This window comes from Eleutherodactylus coqui, chromosome 5 (assembly GCF_035609145.1).
Source record: "Eleutherodactylus coqui strain aEleCoq1 chromosome 5, aEleCoq1.hap1, whole genome shotgun sequence".
NCBI lineage: Eukaryota > Metazoa > Chordata > Amphibia > Anura > Eleutherodactylidae > Eleutherodactylus > Eleutherodactylus coqui.
Genome location: NC_089841.1, coordinates 217,825,534 through 217,849,593, shown reverse-complemented (window position 1 = coordinate 217,849,593; position 24,060 = coordinate 217,825,534). Strand labels below are relative to the sequence as shown.

Genomic DNA, 24,060 nt, shown 5'->3' with positions numbered 1-24,060 from the left:
TCTGCGCGTATGCATATGCTCTGCATGTGCAAAAATTACAGACACGTGCAAATCAACATCGTTCACAGCACAAATACGATGCGCTGAAGAGTGTGCATTTGCGCATACGCTCGTGTGAAGGAGCCCTAATGGACAAAATACACACTGAGATAGGACATGGTTTTTTTCACGTGCGTGAAAAACGCAGGTCTAACAGCCCAATGTAAATCAACGGGGTTTTAGCATTGCGGATTATGCATGTAATACACAGCCAAAATACGCTTATGTGAGCCCTTAGGCCCCATTTAGACAGCAGCATTTTACATCAGTATTTGTGAGCCACAACCAAGAGTGGGTCCAGAAGCCATAAGAGATGCAAATCTTTTCATTATACTTTTGCTTAACAGGTTCTACTCCAAATACTGATGCAAAATACTGACCAAATACTGCCATCTGAATAGGGCCGAATACACATGTATAACATCCTGTAATGACCTGGAGCGGGTTCGGGGCCTCGTGTTGTAACCCGAGTGAACAGATAGCGTGGTCAAGAAAGGCCAAGGGTTGGTAACAGGTAAGTATCTGTTGCAGTACCAGCGAGTAAGCAGGAAGTGTAGTCAGGATGTAGCCAGGGGTTAGTAATGGGTAAGTATCTGTTACAGTACCAGGGAGCAGGTAGGAAGCATAGTCAGGATGGAGCCAGGAGTTGGTAGTGGGTAACTATCTGTTGCAGTACCAGGGAGAAAGAAGGGAGCGTAGTCAGAATGTAGCCAGAGGTCGGTAACAGGTAAGTATATGTTGCAGTACCAGGGAGCAGGCATGAAGCTTAGTCAGGATGTAGCCAGGGGTTGGTAACGGGTAAGTATCTGTTGCAGTACCAGGGAACAAGCAGGAAGCACAGTCAGGATGTAGCCAGAGGTCGGTAACAGGTAAGTATCTATTGCAGTACCAGGGAGCAAGCAGGAAGCATAGTCAGGATGGAGCCAGGGGTCAGTAACGGGTAAGTATCTGTTGCAGTACCAAGGAGCAAGCAGGAAGCGTAGTCAGGATGTAGCCAGAGGTTGGTAATAAGTAAGTATCTGTTGAACTACCAGGGAGCAGGTAGTAAGCGATGAATGAATGTGATTGGTTAATCAAGCGCTGGGTCTGATTGGCTAAGTATCATAGCGTTCAGCCAATCAGAGGCAGTGCTTAGAAGAGGCGGGGATTTTCCAATCCCGGCCAGAAGAGATGATGAAGACAATGGCCGGGGACCGGGGGGGAAGATACGTCAGAGCCGAACAGCGCTTCTAAGGTGATGTATTCTTTTTTAAATGTTTTCCCTGCAGCTAGGGCTTATTTTTGGGGTAGGGCTTATATTTCATAATCCCCCTAAATATCCTCACACGTGGTGCTACAAAGTTGCACGACATTGTAGCACCACGTGCGACTTTGTAATGCCACAAAATTGTGGTTTTGCCGTGTGAAAATGCAGCAATACCGCACGGACCACCGATGCGTTATCGCTGTGATTTTCTCGTAGTGATATTGTGTCTCCCGTGTGAGGGAGGCCTTATATAGTGAGTGTGAACGATTTCTCATTTACAAAGCCAGTGATGTATCTGCCCATACACACATGCCGCATTAGTGGACTCTGACATCATTCGCTTGCTCAAATTAGAAATCAGCTCGCCTAAACGGACCCAAAGTGCACATTTACACGGGCATACGAAAAAACGTGTGCATGCAGTGAATAGAACCTATGTATCTTAATGGGTTCGTTCACATGCACGTAGTTTTACTGCGCATTTCAGTTGCGCGAAAAAAACCCCAGCATGCTCTGCTTTCCAGCGCATTTGCACACCAAACATCCCAATAGAGGTCAATGGGTAGGGGAGCGAGCGAATGTATGCAAAATACGCCAGCGGATGCGTGAAACACGATGGGCTTGCACAGTGAACACATCTCACTCATTAAACTCATTCGCTGTTTCAAAGGTGCATATTTTTTTTCCACTCGCAAACGCACATGCGTTGCGCACGGGAAAAGTGCAGTAAAAGACGCCAATGTGTGCGCAAATGTGCAAATACACATACGCTCTTGTGAACCTGGTCTAATGCTCACACATCTGACTTACATATCTCTTGACAACGCAGGAACGATCGCAGAAACAAATTGCGTACGGCCGCATATGCGTGCAGCTTTCCGCACGGATGTCCGCGGATGGACAGCGTATCGTCCGCGCGACTCATTCTCTCTCATCTCCGAGCAAGTTGCGAGCAAATTCGCACCTACACGCAATGCTAATTACGTATGTACTCGGATCGCACGCAGTCATAGAGATCAATGCAGCCCATCGGCGCAAAATCAAAGTTAAATAGAGTGTGCTGCGATTTTTTTATCCCGCTTGCAGAATCTGCCGGCATGTCTGAGCGAATCGGTGAAATTATTACCGGCAATCGTGGAATCCGCAATTCAAATGCGGTCGTGTGAGATCGGCTTTAAGAATATTAGATATGTACCATATAACACATATTGCGAGGCCTCTACATATAAACCTTGTAGCCCATGTATACGGAACCAGCACAGCGCGGCTGCCTTTTGTCCACCAACATTTCCATATCCCCTGTTTTCCAATAAAACAAGTAATATAGGTGTAACTCCGCCGCACACCGGGAGGGGGCAGCACACAAAGAATATGACTTTCTGACGTTCTTCAATTCTCAACAAGCTTTATTGCAGCCTTAACACTGTTTACATTTCTCCTGACGACCTTTTACGCAACCGGAAGTGGCGGATCTCACGCATGCGCTGTAGCTGGGTCCTCGGCACACGTGTGTACAGGGGGAAATCGTTCTTATGAGATCGGAGCCGCATCTATAAAAGGTGAGTGGTTTCGCCCGTTCTTGTCTCCATGGCGACAGCCGTACTGTACTTAGTAACAAATGGCTACTTCTAGGTAGCCTGCCCTCCGTGAAGGGGGTGATAATACTGCTGATTAGTGGTGCAGACAGCCGCCCCCAGGGGTACTGACTGTCTGCTAGTGTATATATATATATATATATCTCAGTCTACTCCGCTAGTGTTGAGTTTGTGACAATTCTTTAATAGTGTCTCTGTTCCCAAATCCTCCCAGTAAGGCCTCTCACATGGGCGTACGGTCACTGCGAATTATGTGGGCAGTTTTTGCGCACGTAATACATAGTATCTATCCCCCATAAGCTGCCATGTTGCCGCTCACACATTCCGTAAAAATACGTGTGCAAGAACGATCGCAGCACGTTCTATCTCGGCCGCGCATACGTGTCAAGTGCATTGCCATTGGCGGTACGCCATGGCATTGCATACTTGCTGCGCAAATGTCTCTCGCTGGCGGCACAAAGACAATTACTGCTAACTCCAGTCTGTGTCACTCGCACACAACACGAGAAATGCGTGCGCAAAAAATTGCAGCATGCGTTATCTTGGTGCGTATTCCGCACGCATGCACAATAGTTTATGGGGATTGTCGCCCCGCAGCCCGTACATATGTCATTGCCTACTTGCCGCGGGACATTCCGCCTGTATGAGAGAGGCTTTAGCGAACCTAGATACGGGTGAGTGCGATATAGATACCGCGCTTGCCAACGCGTGTTTTCAAGCCCAAACCGCCTCCCATCATTTCTGTGAAGTAGCGATTCCCCGGCGTGGTTTTCAGTCACGTTAAGAGGATTGTTTTCGATGGGAAGCCTCACGTTGCGCACGCTGCGATGTGTATGACTCCATTCAAAGGACTGGGGTTCGTATTTGTGTGAGTCTCGCAACGGAGGAGTCTTGCGAAAGTTTCCCTGCTACGTAAAAGCGGTCTCAAGGAAGCTTTCCGTATCTAACTATGCATAGCCGATGGTGGTTTAACTCACCCGCTCTCCTGTGACAGACGCCGTTGCTACCATGTGGCTCTTGCAGAAGGACGCCGGCCATTGTTGTTGCTTCGCCTGCGGCAGTTTTGTTGTGTTACTTCTTGGCAGGTTAAAGACAGAACTGTGCCATGGTGGATGGGTGTCTGTTAGGGTGCCAACCGCTGAAATGTCCTGCAATAAGTCGGGTATTGCGCTCTCCGGAAAGCAGCACAATCTTTCTCCTCACGCATTAGGCTGGCTGCACACAAACGGATTTTTACTGCGCAATCCACTGTCGGCATCCGTATGGAGGATCTACAGCAAATACCATATAAAACATGCTATGGAAAATCGCTTTTTCTTTTACATGCGCAGAAACAAATTGTGATTTCCGCGAGCAGAGGAAAAATCGCAGCATGTTCTGTTTTGCTGCGGGCTATACGCGGATAGCTTCCATTGAAGTCAATGGAAGCCGACCGACCCGCAGCCCATCCACAGTTGACATTGTGGATAGACCGCGGGTACTCATGTGATCGTCTAGTAAAGGCGTGGAAAAAACAAATATTTTTAAAAAAATCTGTACTACGCATCACCGATGGTGAGCGTCTGTGGTCATCCGCAGTACGGAAAAGACAAGGTACGCAGGGTCGCTGGCCGAGGGTCAGAGCCGGGTTCTGCTGCGGGCTCACACATGCGGAATCCGGATCGCCCGAGTGCAGCCGGCCTTAATCTCGCAGCCATATATTTGTCTGTAACAAAGAGAAAATTGACAATAGCTGTCAGGGGTCTCCATATTCTGTATACTACCAATATAACGCAATGTTTGTAAAATGGACACTAAAATGTCACCAATGCCAGTGACTGGTTGTGTCCTTTCTGACTGGAGTTTGTCCCAGCGCTGTTTTCGGCAGTGACAGGACCACCTGACCAACTCCACGGCATAGTAAATAGTGAGATACATTCTCATGCACGGTATGCTCCCTGCCATACGTGGTCTCAGACGGCAGAGCTGGCATCACACAGACCAGTAAAACGCTGGGGGAGACCCACACGTACGGTCGTGTGAATAAGGCCTTAATGGGACCCTCTGGTTGCGGCAAAAAAAAAAATGTCCCAGAACCAAAGGGGTGGAATTATAGTACTTGGTGCTGTCCTTTATTCCCATTCTGCCATGGATCCTTTTGTTCCCGGAGACCCACTGCGCTGTTCCAAGATGGCCGTAGCGCTCGATGAACCCTGCATCTATAGAGCGTCGTGTCTTAGACTACCGATTTACCACCAGGGCTCTGTGCGCGATGGGTAGTCAGAGAATCGCTGCTGGCATCTTGGAACACTGATGACGGACCCCAAGAGCAAGCAGAGCCATATAACCCCTCTAGTTTAAGGACATATATTATCCCAGGATTATAGTGTTAATTTAAAGTGAACCTCCACTTTGTAAGGTGCTCTATTCTCTGGATAATGTCTTCTTTTTTGGGAGAAAAACAGAGCAGCTCTGTAGATAGAGGTCTGGTCGCTGATTTCAGAGAATTGCGGTTTGCCCTGCAGCAGCTGTCGCAGATATGTAGGATTAGGGCTTTCTCACACGAGCCGTACCAATCTTACATTGACTTGCAATTGTGCCACTCACACATATGCGCCAAGATAGTGTATGGGGATTGTTGGCACACAGCAATTCATTGTGTAGTTGCTGCTGACTCCCGCGCAGGAGACGTACGGTGAAAACGCTTGTGTGAGAGATCCCTTCCACAGCCCTATAGCACTGGATATTAATGTCATCTGTTGTTTATACATCTTTTATATATTTTTTTTATAGAGCCTTCATTATGGAAGCAAAAGGCAAAAAACAGATGAAAACAAAGCAAAAGCCTCAAGAAAAATCACCGAAGACTGGCGCGTTCAAGAAAAAAGGTAAAAAAAAAAAGCATATTTATGTTCAAAACGTGATTATGTGAAGAACAGCGTTGTAACCAGTACTGGGAGATGTGAGGCCATTTACTATCAGGCCTACTGTACCAAGAAAAAAGTTTGGTACGGTGTCAGGCCTCCCTCACACAGGTGTTTACTGCGATTTCAGCATAGCTGATAACGCAGCCAAGGAAGCGGAAAAACAGAAAAAATCAAATACTCACCTGGTAGGCACCGCCCGCCATCCCTGGAGGCTTCCAGGCACTTGTCTGTGCCTGCAGAGTATCTCTTGCTGGGCTGGTAACAAAGTTTGAAGACCATGCTTCCAGCAAGAGAGTGCGCTGATTGGCTGAGCCGTGAGCCATTCATTCATTGAATGGCTGTGATTGGTGCATCCAGCGCTGGCTATGATTGGTGCTGGATTAGCCAATCAGAGCAATCTCTTGTTGGAGGCGGGGTTGTCAAACCACGTCACTTGCAAAAGATCCTCTGACAAGTGCCCGGAGCCCTGGAAAGCAGCGCCAGTAACTCGATGGCGCCAGTGACTCGACGGTAGCACAGCTGCACAGAATTTACGCTTACAGTAAAATGACAGAAACTTACCAAAACCTTTTATAGCCAATGGTTTCCTTTAGGCACCGCCGCATCCATCATGTAACGAATCCAGTATGTTACGTACTATTTTAGTTTTTGTATTCCATAAAGTAATAAAGAAACAGAAATATGAACAGAGCCTTAAAGGGAACCTGTCAACACCTTTTGAGCTTTATTAAGTAGTCTATGGGAATCAGAGGTGGGGGAATGTAATTTATTGGGCTCAGGGGGGGTGGCAGGGTCCCTTTAAATGTTCTGTTTCCAGTATTGTGAATATCTTATTTTAACTATTGTGGGCTCGTGGCTATGGTTGTCCTAAATGTATGCTTTAGGACCCGAAGGAAACCCAACACACTTGCCTTTGTTGTTGTTTTTGACACTGTGGCATAAAGGTATTTACTTTCTCTCTTTAGCATTTGGTTCCCCAAAACCTGGAAAGAACACAGAACAGAGTCCGAAGGGGAAGCGTATGCCTATGAAGTTTGAAAAAGGAAAGAAGAAGCCTGACCATGCCGGGGGCAAAGCTGGTGTAAAACAGTTTGCAGCAAAAACCAGAAATCAGGGTGACGGCTTCACAAAGAAGAGAAAGCAACAAGGAGAAGATGAACAAAACGGTGCGTTACTCAACAGCTTCAGATGTTTTAGCTGAGCGTTAAGCCCCATTTACATGGGACGACTGTCAGGTCAACGAGGGACGACACTTGTCCCTGCATGTACTCGCTCTCGTGCTGTTGCATAGGAGCAAGTATCGTTGGCTCGCAGCGGGGCGGCTGCAGGAGATTTCTCTTCTCACTCTCCAGCTGAAAGAATAGTATCATTGGTATCATGCTGAGAACTCGACGTGCGGCGCTGATAAGAGTCATAGCTCACTGTTACCTTGCTTAAAGTCAGCGATGAAAGAATAGTGCGCGTTGGCAACAATTACGCTCAAAAGACAGCTTTTGAGCAAATTTTGAGCCATAATCGTTGTGTCTAAATGGGCATTTAGGGTTTAAACATGGGAATGTCCTTTTCCTTCTTTATGCAGTCGGGATAATTATGGGCATATAATGAGATAAAACAAAACCACTGATTTCAATTGATTTCAGTGGTTTTGTTTTCACTATCAGGATTCCGTTCATTAATTGTACAGCCGAGTAAAGGTAGGGCTTGCCCAATTTTTCCCGCACATAGTATTAACTACATGCAGAAAAGATAGGGCAGGACCTAACTTCCTGCTACTTTTTTCAAACTCCTGCACTATGGTGCGAAGTTTGGACGGCTGGCGGGGAAAGCAAAAACCACATCCATGCGCAACTATCGTACCGGCAAGCGGCGTTGCGCATACAGCCGACTAAAAAAACCGCCCTAAGTCTTCCCCATGGTTCATTCTTTCTCCCATAGCTGTAAGTGGGTGGGCATGCAGATTACACTTTTATCACTATTTCCCCCTTAGACAGTATGCCCTTGTAAACCCCTGTGTTATAACTGTCACAGTATGGATTGGTAGCATGGCATGGTTTATGCAAAGGTATCAAATCGTGAAAATTTTTGAAAAATTAACTTTTACATAATATTCAGAACTATTTTTGCTGTCTTTTTTTTTGTGTCTAAGTTACAATGACCAGTAACCACAAGGGCCACTTCTGCACGGGTTTAGCCGGAGATATTACTGTTGATAAATATTCTAAAATATGGATTTGTCCAATTACTTGAGGACGGCTGCACACAAATATAATTCGCTACTTGCCGCCCGCACGTGACAGTCAGGTGGCACACAACAAGTTAGCAATGACATTGCGTACTTGCTGCGGGTTGCCAATCGCCATGCACTATCTTGCTATGTATGCGCCATGATAGAATATGCTGCAACCTTTACTGCTGGTGTGCTTTGCGCAATAAGTGTAATCAGAAGCATGGGAGCCTAAGGAATACGCCGCAACAACACGGTCATGTGAAGACGCTCTTAGTGGATGATTCTGCAGACATTTTCTTTTTTATATGATAACAGTATTATCAGTATTGACTGGTGGTTGAGAAAACTGAAGGTTTCACTGAATTGCGTTGTGTTGTCACAGGCTCCGAAGCCAAGAAACCGAAGTGGGATGACTTCAAGAAGAAGAAAAAGGAGTTAAAACAGGCCAGGCAGATTAGTGACAAAAGTAATTATGACGTCATGTCAAAATCCAAGCAGATTTGGGAGAACATCAGAAGGTATGCTTCTACGAGACGTTATTTCCAGTATTCATACAGAAATCTGTGTCACATTCTTTATTATGGTGTACACAATAGATGAGAGACGACCATGTGGGAGATTTATTACGGCTCACGTATCATACACCACTTTGTTAAACTCCTTCATAGTAAAACGTTCAAGATTCATTGAGTGGCCTGGCTTGGTTTACAGCCAAAGGGGTAACCCTGCCTGCAATACCAAGCCAAGCCACTGCAGTGGGAACAGAGCTGTCTGCTTCTTGCAGAAATCAACTTGGTGCATAAGCTCACCAACCTGGCAAACTACTAATCAACAGGGATCCCGTGTTGGCTGGCCCCCACCAATCTACAACTGGACCACCCCTTTAAGGCATAGAATAGACTTGTCATAAAGGGATCAAACACCTGATTTGGCTTTGGTTTTTTTTTTCTTGGCCTTTACCATGTGGAATGTCTGGTTTTATTTCACTTTTACAAATAATTTTCTTTCTCTTGCTTTTGTGTGTAGAAAAAACTGTGATGCTGCAAAGAGGTCCAAACTGATGAACGAACTGGAGAAGCTGCTGCGAGGGAATGTGAAAAGTGTAAGTGAAGCTGATGATCCTTCTGTCTGGGTCAGACCACATAACATGATGATTACACACTCAAGGTGCGGGATTTAATTGCATTTACTTAGGAAAGAACCCATATGAGTGGGAATGAATGTAGGAAGCATAGGTCTGTTTAATTAGATTATATAGCGATATACATTAGTTGAGCCCCTTTTACACGGGACGATTATCTTGCAAATCACTTGTTGGATCAAGCAGTTTGCTCAATAATTGTGCAGTGTGAATGCATGCAGTGAATGACTGATGAGCGATAAATTCATGCAGACCATAAAATCATTGTTGGTCTGCCGCAGCACCATTCAGTTTAAACAGGCAGTCGTTCATTTATGAATGACTGCCTGTTTACTGTGAATGGAGGCGGGTGGGCTGGAATGATCTCTGCCCAACGCCGCCTTCATTCACTGAGTGATGACCCTCCTGTAAAAGAGCATAGGCGCGATGATGGCTGGGACGGCTGTCAGGCGCTTCAGCACCGGACAGTCATCCTGTGTAAAAGGGGCTTTACATGTGCCCTTACTGACTCTTGAGAGATGGTTATTGTAGGGTCTATGAAAGGAAGTCCAAAGTAAGTTTTGCAAACGGCCATTGTATTTTTTTTGCCTCAAGATTTTCAGTAATTCTTTGTACGCTGTAGATGTTCATATGAGACTTTAATATTTCAATAATACTGGCTTGGGAGAGAGAGAGATACATACAGAGAGATACAAAAAAAAAAAGCTCGGCACCCAGCGGGCCCCATGAAAAAAATGCTTGAGTCTCCCATTGAAGTCAATGAGGTTCGTTACTCGAATAGAGCTCTCGAATTTTACGAAACGCTCGACTCGAATAACGAGGACCCGAGCATTTGGGTGCTGCCTCATCTCTAGTGAACATCTCCACCGCTCACCAGCAGGTGACGGGCAACATTACATACAGATTATCTGTAGGTACAAGACCTGCAGGAGTGGCAAGGATAAGCTGGGGGGAGGGCGCATATAAGGTGGAGGAAGTTTTAACCCTGGACATTCCCATCCTTATATAAGCCCATGTGATCTCTCCTAATATTTTATCAAAAGCTCTTCCAAACTAGAGTTAATGTTTTCAGATATTCAATTTCACTTTCACTAGACAGCTCTCCTCCTTTGAACATAAATCTGTTGCCTTGGCCTAACCATAGCTTGGTCATGTATAGCACTGGTAGTAGATTTGATAGCCAACCTTAGCTTTGAGGAATTCTTTGGAAATCTATCTAGTAGTGATTTGTACTGCGTTGAGTAGAATAAAATATTGGTGTATTTTTGCTTCTTGCCATAACTGCCATTATTGGTTACTGTGCCAGACTGCCTATTTTACCTTGTACCTTATTGTGTCCCACAGATTGCATTTGCCCACGATACTACCAGAGTGATCCAATGTTATATAAAACATGCAGATGAGAAACAAAGGCAAGACATTTTTGAGGAACTTAAAGGTATGACTTAGTTATGTGCCCTATATTGTGCACGATAGACGTCCACTTTCACGTCTTCTATTGTTTCGTTGGACAAAGTGAAACAGATGCAGTATGTATAGCTGGAAATCTAGAATGTAAACCCAGAACCGATAGATTAGTGATACGTTCACAAGGTTCTTTCATAACATAAAGGGTTTTTAAGGTTAGAAGAAATGTTTGAGGAACGTAGGAATTTAAATAGTCGGTCCCAAGAGAGTTTAAAGTCCTCCTCCAGGGAAGATGCTGATAGTGCAGCTTCTTCTGGAAGTGATGTACCCACCCCAACTGTAAAGTTATACTTACGCAGTCTTTTCTGTTCCAGAGATCTATGGGGGTCTTCATGCAGGTGGCCCTTCATTCGGTTGTCTGTTCATGGTCTGTGCAGTGGCTGACATGAGCTGTTGGGGAATCTGTACAGTTAATAACTCTTTGGCAATGTGTTTTTATTAAAGGGCTATTAGACATTTATGACATGCACACAGGATATGCTATATATGCTTGTGATGCGCACTATGCTATGATGTTTCCATCAGGAGGGACACAGTTTCTCCTTTTGGAAACTTTCAAGATGGCGTGAGTAGACTTGCAGGCCATGCATACTCATCTGGAAAATCTGATAAGCAGGCATTAGATAGTACAATGCCTCTGAAGTGCCAGCTTTTAGAAGTCAGCATCCGACCTTCTAGCAGGCCTTTTAGCATTACTGGGAATATGTAATCGCAAACTAGATTTTTTTTTTTTTTATGGGCATTACGGAAACAAAGTAACACAGCAAATTCAACTGATTTTATAATCCCAGCCACCTCTGCATTCCATAGCAGCTTGGATGCAGAGCTCAGAGGTGGCTACACCAGACAGAATAGGGTCGCAGTGCCTCTGTTCTGGAGATGGATATGGGACCCACATCTATCCTATAGATATGCCATAAATATCTACAATGGAAATGTCACTTTAACGTGACTGGTGTATGAAAGAGAACACACCCATGTTGAAGGCGGCATGAGCGCAGGATGTGTTCTGTTGAAGTAATGCATTTGTTATTTACCATAAATCTCTTTCCAACAGAACACATCGTGGACTTGAGCAAATCTAAATATGCCCGAAATATTGTGAGGAAGTTCCTTATGTATGGGTAAGTTTTTATATTGTGCAGGTATTTGTATCCTACTGCTTGACATGTTCCTCTTAAATGCTGGAAGAAAATGAAATGCAGTATGCACCAAGTTCGGAAAACGTTATTACCGTCTAGGTGGATGGGTCTGAAAGCATTTATCCTGTTTTTCCAAGTTCATTTGACAATGCAGGTGCCTAGTTATAAGTACAAAAGGAACCTTAAGGTGCATTTACACACATAGATGAACGCTCAAAAGTCGTCAGGAACTGACCATTTTGATCGATCATTTTGCATAAGTACTAATGGGGTAATCAGCCCTTTAGTAACTAACTAACTTCATTTGCATGCATTTAGAGAACATCAGGTGGTCTGTTCTCTAAATACATCACTTTTGTTCTCTAGCTGTTAAAGAATGTTATCGGCTCTTCCCGCAGAGAACTCAGCACGCGATCCCTCTTATTAGGGACAAGGATTTCATTCTGACGTAAAGTCAGCGATGGACCAAAAGCGCACAGTAAGTGCATGATGGGCACACATTTACACACAATTTGCTCAATTGATGGCTTTTGAGTGAATTTAGAGCAATAATCTTTCTGTGTAAAAGGTCCTTTAGTAATCCACTGAGGTTTACAGTACATGGATTATGATCAAGGGACCAAGTAATTCACTGATTCCGATATGGACGTCATTGCTAGACTTTTACCTATGTGTCTTCAGACTCTTCACTGTTCCATTTGCAATTCAATGGACATATTATTTTTATACAATTGGACCTCAAGTAAAGTGTGCACTTGGTACATTTTCTATTTCCTGTTGCCCACAAGTTTGATGCACTTACCGATTTGCTTGTCTTTCTGGTATAGATATACTTTAGCATTATATTTGTGCTTATAACTAGAGATGAGCGAGCGTACTCGCTAAGGGCAAATACTCGAGCGAGCAGTGCCTTATGCGAGTACCTGCCCGCTCGTTTCAAAAGATTCAGGTGCCAGCGGGGGGGAGCGGGAGTGAGATTTTCCTCCCTGCTTGCCTCCGCCCCGCAACCGCACCTGAATCTTTAGAGACGAGCGGGCAGGTACTCGCATAAGGCACTACTCGCTCGAGTAGTTTGCCTTAGCGAGTACCTGCCTGCTCGTCTCATCTCTACTTATAACCTTTTGGTGTTGTTAAATACACTTGTATTGGCATCATATTGGTAATCCTAGTATGATGAATGGCTCTCATTTTCTTTATAACAGGTCAAAACCCCAAGTTGCAGAAATAATAAAAAGTTTTAAAGGACAAGTGAAGAAACTGCTGCGACATTCTGAGGCATCCTATATTGTGGAGTACGCATACAACCACAAAGCCATTCTGGAACAAAGGAACATGCTATGTGAAGAACTGTATGGAAACACATTCCGCTTCTACAAGGTAAATAAAAGGACATTTAATAGTCTGTGAGACTTGGCCAGAGGGATGAATAAGCCTAAGGGCACTTTCACAGGTACCAGAATATTCCTCAACACGCAGTGAAATATTCCACCTGGGAAGTGTGCACAAAAATCCGCTAGTTAGACACGGCCATTTTCTGTGCACTGGAATATTCTATTACAATTGTTAGCACCCTCAAATCCATCCCAGAATATTAAATGTGCTGAAAAAAGGTTCTTTTTTTAATAAACTTTTTTGTATTTTCTTTTGCTTAGCGGGGGTTTTATTTTTAGCAATATTCAGCAGTTTGTAGGTTTGACTATTTTTTATTGTCAAAAATGCATAAACTTAAAGAAAAGAAAGCTAAACAAAAATTGCATGTGTTTTTTCCCCATAAATCCCAAAAAATTGCAACTAAAAAGTTGTGTGAAGGAAGCTTTTTGGACAGTATTTGGTCCAATTTATAAGGAAGCTTTTTGACCAGTATTTGTATGCCAAAACCAGAACTGGGTCCAAAACATGGAAGATGTGCAAATCGTTCCATTATAGTTTTTCCTGTTTATGTTCCACTCCTGGTTGCTCACTTGGTTAGGACAAACCAGGAATAATCAGTACAGCCGCTCCTAAATGTAAAATAAAATCAATAAATCTCATTTGTATAGCACCAACTTATTCTGCAGCGCTTTCAGGTCATTTTTATTTATTACCCCCCACCAAGCTGGGTACTCATTTTACCGACCTCTGAAGAATGGAAGGCTGAGTCAACTTTGAGCCGGCAACCTGAACCATGTGGGGACTGAACTCGCAACCTTCAGGTTGTGAGCGAGCGCTTAGGACTGCACTTCTGCTGCCTCGTAGCAACGTTCACAATGAAGAGGCTACAGCACTCAAAAGCTGATCTGCGAGGTGCTGAACATCCAGCCCTCACTCATCTGATATGATTGCCTATCCTAGATATAGACAATCAGTATTGTAATCCTATAAAAGCCCGTTAACGTGCTGCCTTTATTTTTTCCTAGTCCACTGTTCATCCATCGTTAGAGCAGATACTGGAGGCCCAGCCTGAAAAGAAGGAATCAATTTTGGAAGAAATGAAACAGACTCTTGTACCATTAGCACAAAAGTAAGTCGCCAAATTACAGTTAAAGGGGATCTCTTAGCTCAGACCTGCTGTCCAAACTGCGGGCATCATGTTGTAGAGCGCCATTTTTCTGGTTTTCTTTTCCAGGTCCTCTACTAAATACGTACATCACAAGGACCTTTTTTACGGACCTATATATATGCTTTGCATGGGTGCCTGCACTGGCTCTCATAAATCGCTTGAGCACAGCAGTTGTTCACATATCAGTGTAGTTGATCATTAGTGGTCTATTATGTTATGTTTTGTTTCGTTGTTAGTGGGGTTTTGGTATATTTTATAAATATCTAATAAAGGTTATATTTTAAGGGGATCTTTTCAGTGATTAAAGAGCAGGAGGAGCCGAGCAGACTGATATATAGATTCATATGGAAAGATTCAGTATTACTTGTATTTTATTCATTTATATCTCTGTACATTCTGACCGCTGTCTGTATATGACTGTACATACAGGGGTCGCTGTCAATCACTGATAGCTCCGCCCATTGGACTGTTCGGCTCAGAATAAGCAGAGATGTAAATGAATAAAATACAAGTTCTACCGAATTAATCCCCACAAAACTATATATCAATCTGCTCAGCTCCTCCTGTTCTATAACATAATGCCGGCAGTGTGGACAGCGCGTGCGATCTGACAGACTCTCTTTAAAAACATAAATTACCATGAGATTTACTAAAGTTGTCCACATTCAATTGTCGTCATAATGTACTTCACAGAATTGAACTGTCACTGAAGATAATTTAGATGATATAAACTAATGTAAATTAAAAAAGTTAAAGAGGCCTACAAGTGGTAAATGTAAGGCACATCTAATCCTTGGAACCCATGGTGACTTGCAGTCTCAGTAGAACCCTGGTTTCTTGTGACTGTCACACATAAAGGGGTTTTTGCATCACTTAAAATAGCTTAACATACCCTCTGTACTTCCTGGTTGTTTCTGACCAGGATCTGTGACTGCTGCAGCCAATCACTGGCCACATCAGTGACCTTCTATAGCCACTGATTGGCTGCAATAGTCACATGACCTGGTCAGAAACAACCAGGAAGTATAGAGTGGCTGTCAAGCAATTTTAAGTGGTGCGAATACCACTTTTAATACACTGTGATTCTAATGAGTCTTTATTTTATTTTACCTACTTTTAGACTATTAATAATTTATATCACATCAAAGTTTGTGTCTAACCTAAATCTCATAGCTGCATCATGATTTATTTGCTTGCAAATCGGAAGGGAACAGGGTCACCAAATGGTAAGGCTAGATTTCGAAAGGAATCGGTGCCGCTTCTCAGAAGGTGGGCATACACACCAGAAATTGGCCAATCTTCACTTTGAAGTTCTGAAACATCTGGCCTACTCATCTGTTCTGCGAATTAGATTTGGTTCCTTTGAAAAGCTCACTCTGACATTTATAGAAAGTGTTCCCTTCAGATCAGCAAAAAAAAAATTGCCAGCTGTTGGAAACCACCTTTGCAAGTGGAATTTTCCATCTGATACAGATCGGCGGGTATAGAAAGTACTATTTATTTACAGTTAGGACTGAAGATAGCAGGACAACGCTTTTCAACCCAGTGTGGGGTCCTTCCTACACTGCTGGACATTTGTAGAGCAAAAAGTGGTAGAAACATCAAAATCAAAGTTAATAACGTCAAAATTTCAAAATTGTCATAAAAAGATATAGAAAAAACATCAATTATTATATCATGTATTATACCGAAAGCAAAGGTTGTATATCTCAGAATGCAGAAGAAATGGTTTAAAGCGTTTCTAACATGAAAAACTCCAGTCTTTGATTTGCAGAACTATGGAAGCCTAGGAGGCTCAAACTAGAAGGGAAATCTTCCTCATTATCCTCACACTAGATTGCCACTAGGAGTATCCCCTTTTGTATTGTGATTCCTAGTACTGATACCGACCAGCAGAGGTCACCACCAGTGCAACAGAGTCTGTTATAATCATAGAGGTCGTCAGCATCCACTTACATTATTTCACTTCTTAAGGCCTCCTTTCCACGAACGGATTTACGCCGCGTAAATTCGCGGCAAAAATCCGCTGCGTTGCCCCCTGCTATTAGGTTCTATTAAACCTAATAGCACAATGCTCACGATGCGGAATTCCACCGTGGAATTTCGCACCGTGAAATCTCCCGTCCTCACCCGCAGCATGCTCTATTTGCCGTGGGTGTACACGCTGACGGCTTCCATTGCAGTCCAATGGAAGCCGTCCGTTCACGCTATCTCCCGCTGTAAACAGCGGAAGATAGCGTGAAAACGCTTTCCCAAATACCGCCGGCACGTCATATGACGCGGCCGGCCGCGTCATGTGACGCGGTGGGCGTGTCACATGACGCGGTGGGCGGGGAAGCGTCTTCACGCTATCTTCCGCTGGTAAGTATGGGGTCTCTGGGGGGCGCCGTGACGGGCTTCACTGCGGAATATTCCGCAGCGGAGCCCGTCACGCTCGTGTGAAGCCGGCCTAAGGCTTTTGTCCTTTAATCACATGACGGAGTAGGTGAGCATTATTAGCATCTCCTTTTAAGGATGTAGACTAGTTTTTGTACTTAACGACACAATGATTTTGGGGGGGAATTTTGAAGTCCACTTTTCAAAAACCGCAACTTTTTGATTTTTTTTTTTTTTTTTGACCTGGCCATATGAGGGCTTCTTTTTTGTGTGCTGAGCTGTAGCTTTTATTAGTACATTTTGGGGTGCATATGATGTATTATATAACTTTTGGTTTGGACAGGGTGAACGAACATATCAATTTTGCCTTTTTCTTTTTTTAAACTGCGTTCACTATGCTGTATAAATGGCATAACTTTTTTCTTACAAAGATGCCAGAATGATGATTATTGGTGTTATTGTTAGCATTTAATGTTTGCCTACTTTTCAACAATAAAACCCTTCTTTTTTAGAAAAACATTTTTTTGGCATCACTGTATTCAAACACTTATAACACCCCCCCACCACCACCCCCCCAACAACAAAGCTATGTGAAGGCTTTTTTTTTTCTTTTCTTGCTTCTCTAGCTGCAGTTTTTAATGGTACCATTTGTACCATTTTAGGGTACATATGACTTTTGGAATTTAACAAAAACAGCATTTTGGCTTTATGTTTTTGCTTTTTTTAAAAAAAATTTTTTTAAATCATATAGTGTTTGCCATGCAGGCTAACAAATCTAATTTATTGTACAGGTCTTTCTGGATACGGTGATACCAAAAACATTATTTGTTACAGTTCTTTTGAAAATAAAAGGAATAGTGTGCAGAAAAGGTTTTGTTTTATTATTTATGTATGTATTATTTGAATTTTGTTTCCCTTTTTTCTATGCCCCTAATGGGGACTTAAATCGCCAGTCCTATGAATTAATGTAAGTACCATATATACCGGCGTATAAGACGACTTTTGAACCCCGAAAAATCTGCTCTGCAGTCGGGGGTCGTCTTATGCGCCGGTAATACAAAAAAAAAAAAAAAGTGTAAAAAAAAAAAATTTATTACTCACCTCCCACGGCGTCCTGTCGCGCTCCGGCAGGATGTCGCTCGCTCCGGCAGGCTGTCGCTCGCTCCTCGTCCCCGGCGCAGCATAGCTTTCTGAATGCGGGGCTTGAAATCCCCGCTTCCAGAAAGCTAATACACACGCCGGCAGCCATGACAGCATTGAATGGCTGTGATTGGCTAAAGCACACGTGGCTTCAGCCAATCACACTATTCAATGACATCATTGAATGGCTGTGATTGGCTGAAGGCGCACGTGTTAGCAATCACACCCATTCAATGATGTCATTGAATAGTGTGATTGGCTGAAGCCACGTGTGCTTTAGCCAATCACAGCCATTCAATGATGTCATGGCTGCCGGCGTGTGTATTAGCTTTCTGGAAGCGGGGATTTCAAGCCCCGCATTCAGAAAGCTATGCTGCGCCGGGGACGAGGAGCGAGCGACATCCTGCCGGAGCGAGCGACATCCTGCCGGAGCGCGACAGAACGCCGTGGGAGGTGAGTAATGAATTTATTTTTTTTTCTCCACTGTATACCGGCGTATAAGGTGACAGTTGGGGGGTCGTCTTATACGCCCCGTCGCCTTATACGCCGGTATATACGGTAAATACTGAGGACCTCCGGTGGTTATTCATGGTTATAAAACACTCTGCTGTGTAGTTGGTGACCACTGGTCATGTGGTTCCAGTATAAGGAATCCGACAATATAAATGGGAGACCCCTAATGGCCGTCTATATTATTGGTCTAGTATAAAGATAACAAGGAAGATTTTCCTTCTTTTAAGTTTGAGCCTCCTAGGCTTCCATAGTTACTAAAAACCTCAGTCTTTGATTTTTTTTAATGTTATGAATGTTTTAAACAGTTTATATAGCATTTTAAGATAAAGATTAGTTTTCAGTATTGTACGCAATGTAATCACTGAAGTTTTGTCTGTAACTTTTTATGACAAGGCGATTTCAAAAAGAATGGCGCAAAAGTAAAGCTAATTTATTCATACATGAATTGACCTACCACAGCCAGATGTGAAAAGGAAGAACTCTTCAAGTTGTTAATGCACCTTATAGATGTTTGATGTGGGCGCCGTTGGTGATGCCGCAAATGTTTAGTCGGTCGTCCAGTTCTGCCTAGTTGTGTCCCAGCATATCCTCTATCAATTCCTACTGCAGCAGAGATGAGTTGTTTCAAATCTGTTAGTGTCATCAATAGTGCCTACATCAAATATCCGTAAGGTGCCTTACAAAGTTGAATTTTTCTATCTTTTCATATCATTCTGGCTGTTGTACGTCCATTCATGTTTCATGTATGAATAAATCGGCATCACTTTTGCACCATTCTTGAATCGCCCTGTACATTGAAATTTTGACTCTTTTGTTCTGAAAGTTTTTACCAGCTTTTCCACTATAAATGTCATGTGAGGTACTGATTAGAGATGAGCGAGCGTACTCGCTAAGGCAGATTACTCGAGCGAGTGTTGCCATTTTCGAGTACATGCCCGCTCTTCCCAAAAGATTCGGGGGCCGGCAGGGGTGAACGGTGAGTTGCGGGATTGAGCATGGGGGAGCAGGAGGAGAGCTCTCGCCGGCCCCCGAATCTTTTGGCATGAGCGGGCATGTACTCGAAAATGGCAATACTCGCTCGAGTAATTTGCCTTGGTGAGTACGCTCGCTCATCTCTAGTACTGATGCCATGTGACAGCTTACCTGAGGAAGGATCATGTACTAGCCCGAACCGTGTTGTCTGTCTTCTGTCCTGTTGATTGTAAATAAATCATACTTTCTATGCTCACTGGTCTGGATTTGATGGAAAGCGCCACTTACAAAGGTTGCTTTTAATCGCTGGTTATTGTGTACGTCTGAGGTTATCTGGCTTCAGGATCTGTTCCACCAGGGCAGCCTCCCGGGACTGCATTAAAATCTGCTGCGTCAGAGTTGTGTGTGGCGCAGCTCAGTGCGGTGAGCACTTTACCATCTGGAAGCGCCTCTCTTGGTTTCTCTTCTCTGTTTATTCTGCAAGCAAATTACTCAGGCAACAACAGTGAAATGCAGGTCGGGAACATAAAAAAAAAACGTAACTCTGATGTGATAAAAGTATTGTCTAAAAGTAGGTTAAGTAGGACAAAGAATCGACTTATCAGCATCCCCTTATATTTCTTTATTCATGAAAAGGTCACATGACCATTTCAAAAGTTACTCGAATCCTCTCCAACTTTTTTTCCCAGTTTTGTGGCTGCTGTAAACTGAACCGTACTGAAACCTTTGCATGGCCAAAGAACTTCACGGACATTTAAATATGTGCAAATTGTTTTTAGTACAACAACCACTCACTGTGCAGGGAGCTGCATCACAGCCCTGTTCAAGTAAATGGGACTGTGCCGCTGTGCAGGGGGAATGTCATGTAGGGAAAAACTGCTTCAGCGCTGTAGCGCTTTCATTCCCGGGGTTAATGGGATCTCAGAAGTCCTAGCAATATGCCGTGACTTTATAAAATGGGAATACCCTATGAAAACCATTGTAAATGGAAATGAATAGCACGGATTATCCTGTGACAATGTAACTTGTCAAGGGGGTGGGATATACGGTATCAGGCAGCAAGTGAACAGTTCTTGAAGTTGATATCTTAGAAGCAGCAAAAATGGGCAAATGTAAGGATTTCAGCTTTTTTAATGGGTCAAATTGTGTTATCCATATGACTGGGTCAGAGCTTTTCCAAAACAGCAAGTTGTAGGGTGTTTCAAGAATAGTGCCTGCTAAAAGTGGTCCAAAGGAGGACTGTGTTGAACTGGCGACAGGTTCATGGGCACCCAAGGCTCATTGATGTGTGTGGGGAGCCTGTCTGGTCCCATACCATAGACAAGCTACTGCGTGTAGCTGGCTGCGCTATTTTTCAGAGCATTTATGACAGAAAGGCAGGATGGAAATCAGAACAGAGCCTTATTGTGACCAAGTACATACATTATGGCAGCCATATACCCTAATGGCAGGGGCCTCTTTCAACATTAAAAATATTGGAAACATCGAATCTTGAAGGCGCCACCTCTCTTCTTACAGGCCTTAAAGCATCTGCGGCTAGCGTCTTGGTGCCACATACCACAATACATAGGTCTTGTGGAGTCCGTACCTCGACAGGTCAGAGCGGTTCTGGTGGCACAAAGGGCTTGTAGACATATAGTCCCTCAAATCCCATAGAGTCCTAGAGAGAGATTACATATAAGAAGCTGTTCATGTAGACAAGTAGAAAAATAAGTTCCCACGCATCTTTTCCAAGTTAAAAGGGAAGAAAAAAAGATCTTGAAAGAATGTGAAGTATGTGAAGGATTAAAATCAAATGGAAGTATGAGTTGTGTGATGATTATAGTAGCCTGATCAGCAGCCAGGAGGTGTGTGGAACATTCACGTGAAGGGGATCTGGTGAACATAGAAGAGAAAACACATCTCCAGTGCATTTCCCATAGTCTACCAGGAGTTTACAAATGGCACACTAGAGCAGGTTTGTACTTAAAACTTTAATGGGGCTTGTCCGAAAAGCATTAAGTGCAGTTGTGCCTCTCAAGTAGCTTGTACCCTTCTAGTATCCAGAAGTAATGTTGAGGGACTGGCTTCCAAGTCAGATACTTACTTTTATGGTGCAGGATTCCGCATGCGGAACCTGGCTCTGCTGTGTGCAGGAGGCCTAAGAGTTGGGAGGTAGTGGCCACCGCATGTGGTCCGTTCAAATGTCTGATCTTTCTTGTTTTTTGAAGGGGAAGTCCTGCATTGGTTCATAAAACTGATCAGTTAGGACTCATTCACACGGCGACACTTCTTTCTGTTCAGTTCCGTCCTAGGAGCCAGAGAATGGATGTGCTGGCAGACCCTATTGGCTATAATAGGGTCTTTCTGGCTTCTGTCCATAGTAGTGTTATCTGGTCTAGGATTTCATACCGTATTTGCGCCAAACGATGTGACCAAACCCTAAACTATAGTTTCTCTATAGTAGAAAGAAAACAAAAAGTTATGTTTTGTTTTTCATTTTATTTTTTCCACTCTTTTTCCTTACTGGATATTGAGCCGGCTCTGAATAGTATTATGTAGTGCTTTTGGGATAGATTGGGTTTCTTTGATTCTAGCTTGGAATATTCTATTTTTTCTCTCCCCAGCTCTGCATTAGGGTAGGTGCCCAAGAGACTCTGGAGCAACTCGCATCAGACAGCACACTGACGCTAGTCCATGCACTGTCCAATATGCGCAGCGCATTCACATGCATTGCCATGTCCTATTTCTCGTCTGTAATACGGACAGGTATAGGACCATGCTACCAGTCCGTTGGAAAAAACATCAATGTGTATAGCCCCATGGCCTACAATGGGGCCGTTGGAACTACACCGACAGCACACAGCCCCAAAATATGCTAGTGTGCCGGGGGCCTTAAATAGCGGCAATGATGTAATTTTAGTATTTTCTCTTAGCTCCTGCAATCTGTATAATGTTTTAATAAAATATTACTATAATACCACATGTGCATCTAATGTCCGTAGTGTGGAACAGTCATAGGGGCAGAACAGCTTCAGCAAGAGTGTAATGTATGCTTCTTACAGTATAATGGATAGTCACATAAGAAATCTCCCAAAGCATTTAGAAAGATATGTTTCTAATTAAATACTGATTTAAATGGTACATAACCTTCAAAAATTAAATACCGTTTGAGGTCTCATTCATGCAGTTTTTTTGTTGTCTAACTGCCTTGGCCCGTTTTGTCAGGCACTAGCTAAGACCTGCTATTTTGGAGATGCTGCGACCCAGTTTGTAGTCATCGCCATTATGTTATGTAACATGTTATGTAACTCAGCACTTATTTGTATCCCCAGGGAAGCGGTAATCAAGCATTCACTGGTACATAAAGTTTTTCTGGACTTCTTTACTCATGCAAGTTCAAAAGTAAGATCGGTACGTATTACATATTAATTGTAAGTTGTAAATCCAGCATGTGGTTTGTTTGGGGTTCTATTCTGGATTAGCATTTAACCCTTTCCAATCCACTGTCTGACCTCTGAAGACATTATGATTTAAGGCTGTACAGCTCCGATGTTGGAATGTCTGTCGGGGTTCTCTTACTGTATATTGCCAGCCTCTCTGCTGTCGTAGCCTATCCAACGTGTCACCTCATGCAGTACTGGCTTTAGCCAGCAGATAGCGCTGTTGTATAACGGCAGAAAAAGAGTAAGCCCCCTAGGAAAACCAGGATACAAATTGGATTGCAAAGGGTTAACTCCTGTTTCTGCACTCATGCAGTCCTTCTTGACTATCAATGGTGGTTCCCTAACTTTCCACTTTTGATAATGTTACGGGATGTTTTGTCATTTCTTTTGGCGTTGGTTGGACATTTACATTTTTTTTTTCTCCAGGAAATGATTGAGGCCATCAGAGAAGCTGTAATTTACATGGTCCACACACATGACGGCGCTCGAGTGGGAATGCACTGCTTATGGCATGGTACACCGAAGGTTTGTTACCTTGTGTATGGTTTTCGGGAAATGTTAAACTTAGAAGTACAGTGGTGCCTTGGGTTAAGAGTTTAATTTGTTCCATGATGCAGCTCTTAACCCAAAACACTTGTAAGTTAAATCAATTTTCCCCATTGAAATGAATGGAAAAGCCATTAATCCGTTTCAGATCACGAAGCCCTCCCGCTGATTTCAATGGGGATGGTGTTGCCCCATTTGAAAGCAATAGGATGACTGCACCCCCGCAGTGATTTTCAGGGAAGGGCTTTAATAATAAGTCCTTCCCTGAAATCATCCCTAGCTGTAGTAAAAAATATATACTCACCTGTCTGCTGGGGCTCTGGCGTGTCTAGCCACCGCTTGTTTTCCCTGCACTGCTCTGAAGCTTTTCAGCAGGAAGGGATTAAAAATGCAGGGAGAACAAGCGGCAGCTAGACACACCTGAGCCCCGGCAGCGGCTGACAGGTGAGTATATATTTTTAACTACAGCTAGGGATGATTTTTCAGTGAAGGGCTTATATTTAAAGCCCTTCCCCGAAAATCACTGCAGGGCTTGCCGGCAGCCCATTGCTTTCAATGGGGCCATCCGCAGCAACACCGGCGCCATTGAGAGCAAGGCTTGTAACCCAAATTTTTGCTCTTAAATCAGAGCAAAAATTCGGAAGAGAGCCTGCTCTCAAGTCAAAAAGCTTGTAAGTTGAGGCACTCTTAACCCAAGATATCACTGTAGTTGAACAGAGTTATCTGTCAAACTAATTGGGCTATAAGAAGGTAAACATGTAAAACGCATGTACCGTATATACCGGC

General features: G+C 43.6%; 1 protein-coding gene across 1 annotated transcript in view; it reads left to right on the top strand.

Moving 5' to 3' along the window:
* Positions 1-2,731: 2,731 nt before the first annotated feature.
* The window catches only part of PUM3 (pumilio RNA binding family member 3), a 60,899-nt gene continuing 39,570 nt past the window's right edge, over positions 2,732-24,060 (top strand). The window contains exons 1-11 of the mRNA XM_066604232.1: positions 2,732-2,844; positions 5,653-5,747; positions 6,752-6,952; positions 8,396-8,531; positions 9,040-9,115; positions 10,499-10,592; positions 11,679-11,745; positions 12,966-13,140; positions 14,160-14,263; positions 22,618-22,696; positions 23,155-23,253. Of these exons, the coding sequence (XP_066460329.1) occupies positions 5,663-5,747; positions 6,752-6,952; positions 8,396-8,531; positions 9,040-9,115; positions 10,499-10,592; positions 11,679-11,745; positions 12,966-13,140; positions 14,160-14,263; positions 22,618-22,696; positions 23,155-23,253 (1,116 nt within the window). The 5' untranslated portion in view covers positions 2,732-2,844; positions 5,653-5,662. The remainder of the gene's footprint in view (positions 2,845-5,652; positions 5,748-6,751; positions 6,953-8,395; positions 8,532-9,039; positions 9,116-10,498; positions 10,593-11,678; positions 11,746-12,965; positions 13,141-14,159; positions 14,264-22,617; positions 22,697-23,154; positions 23,254-24,060) is intronic.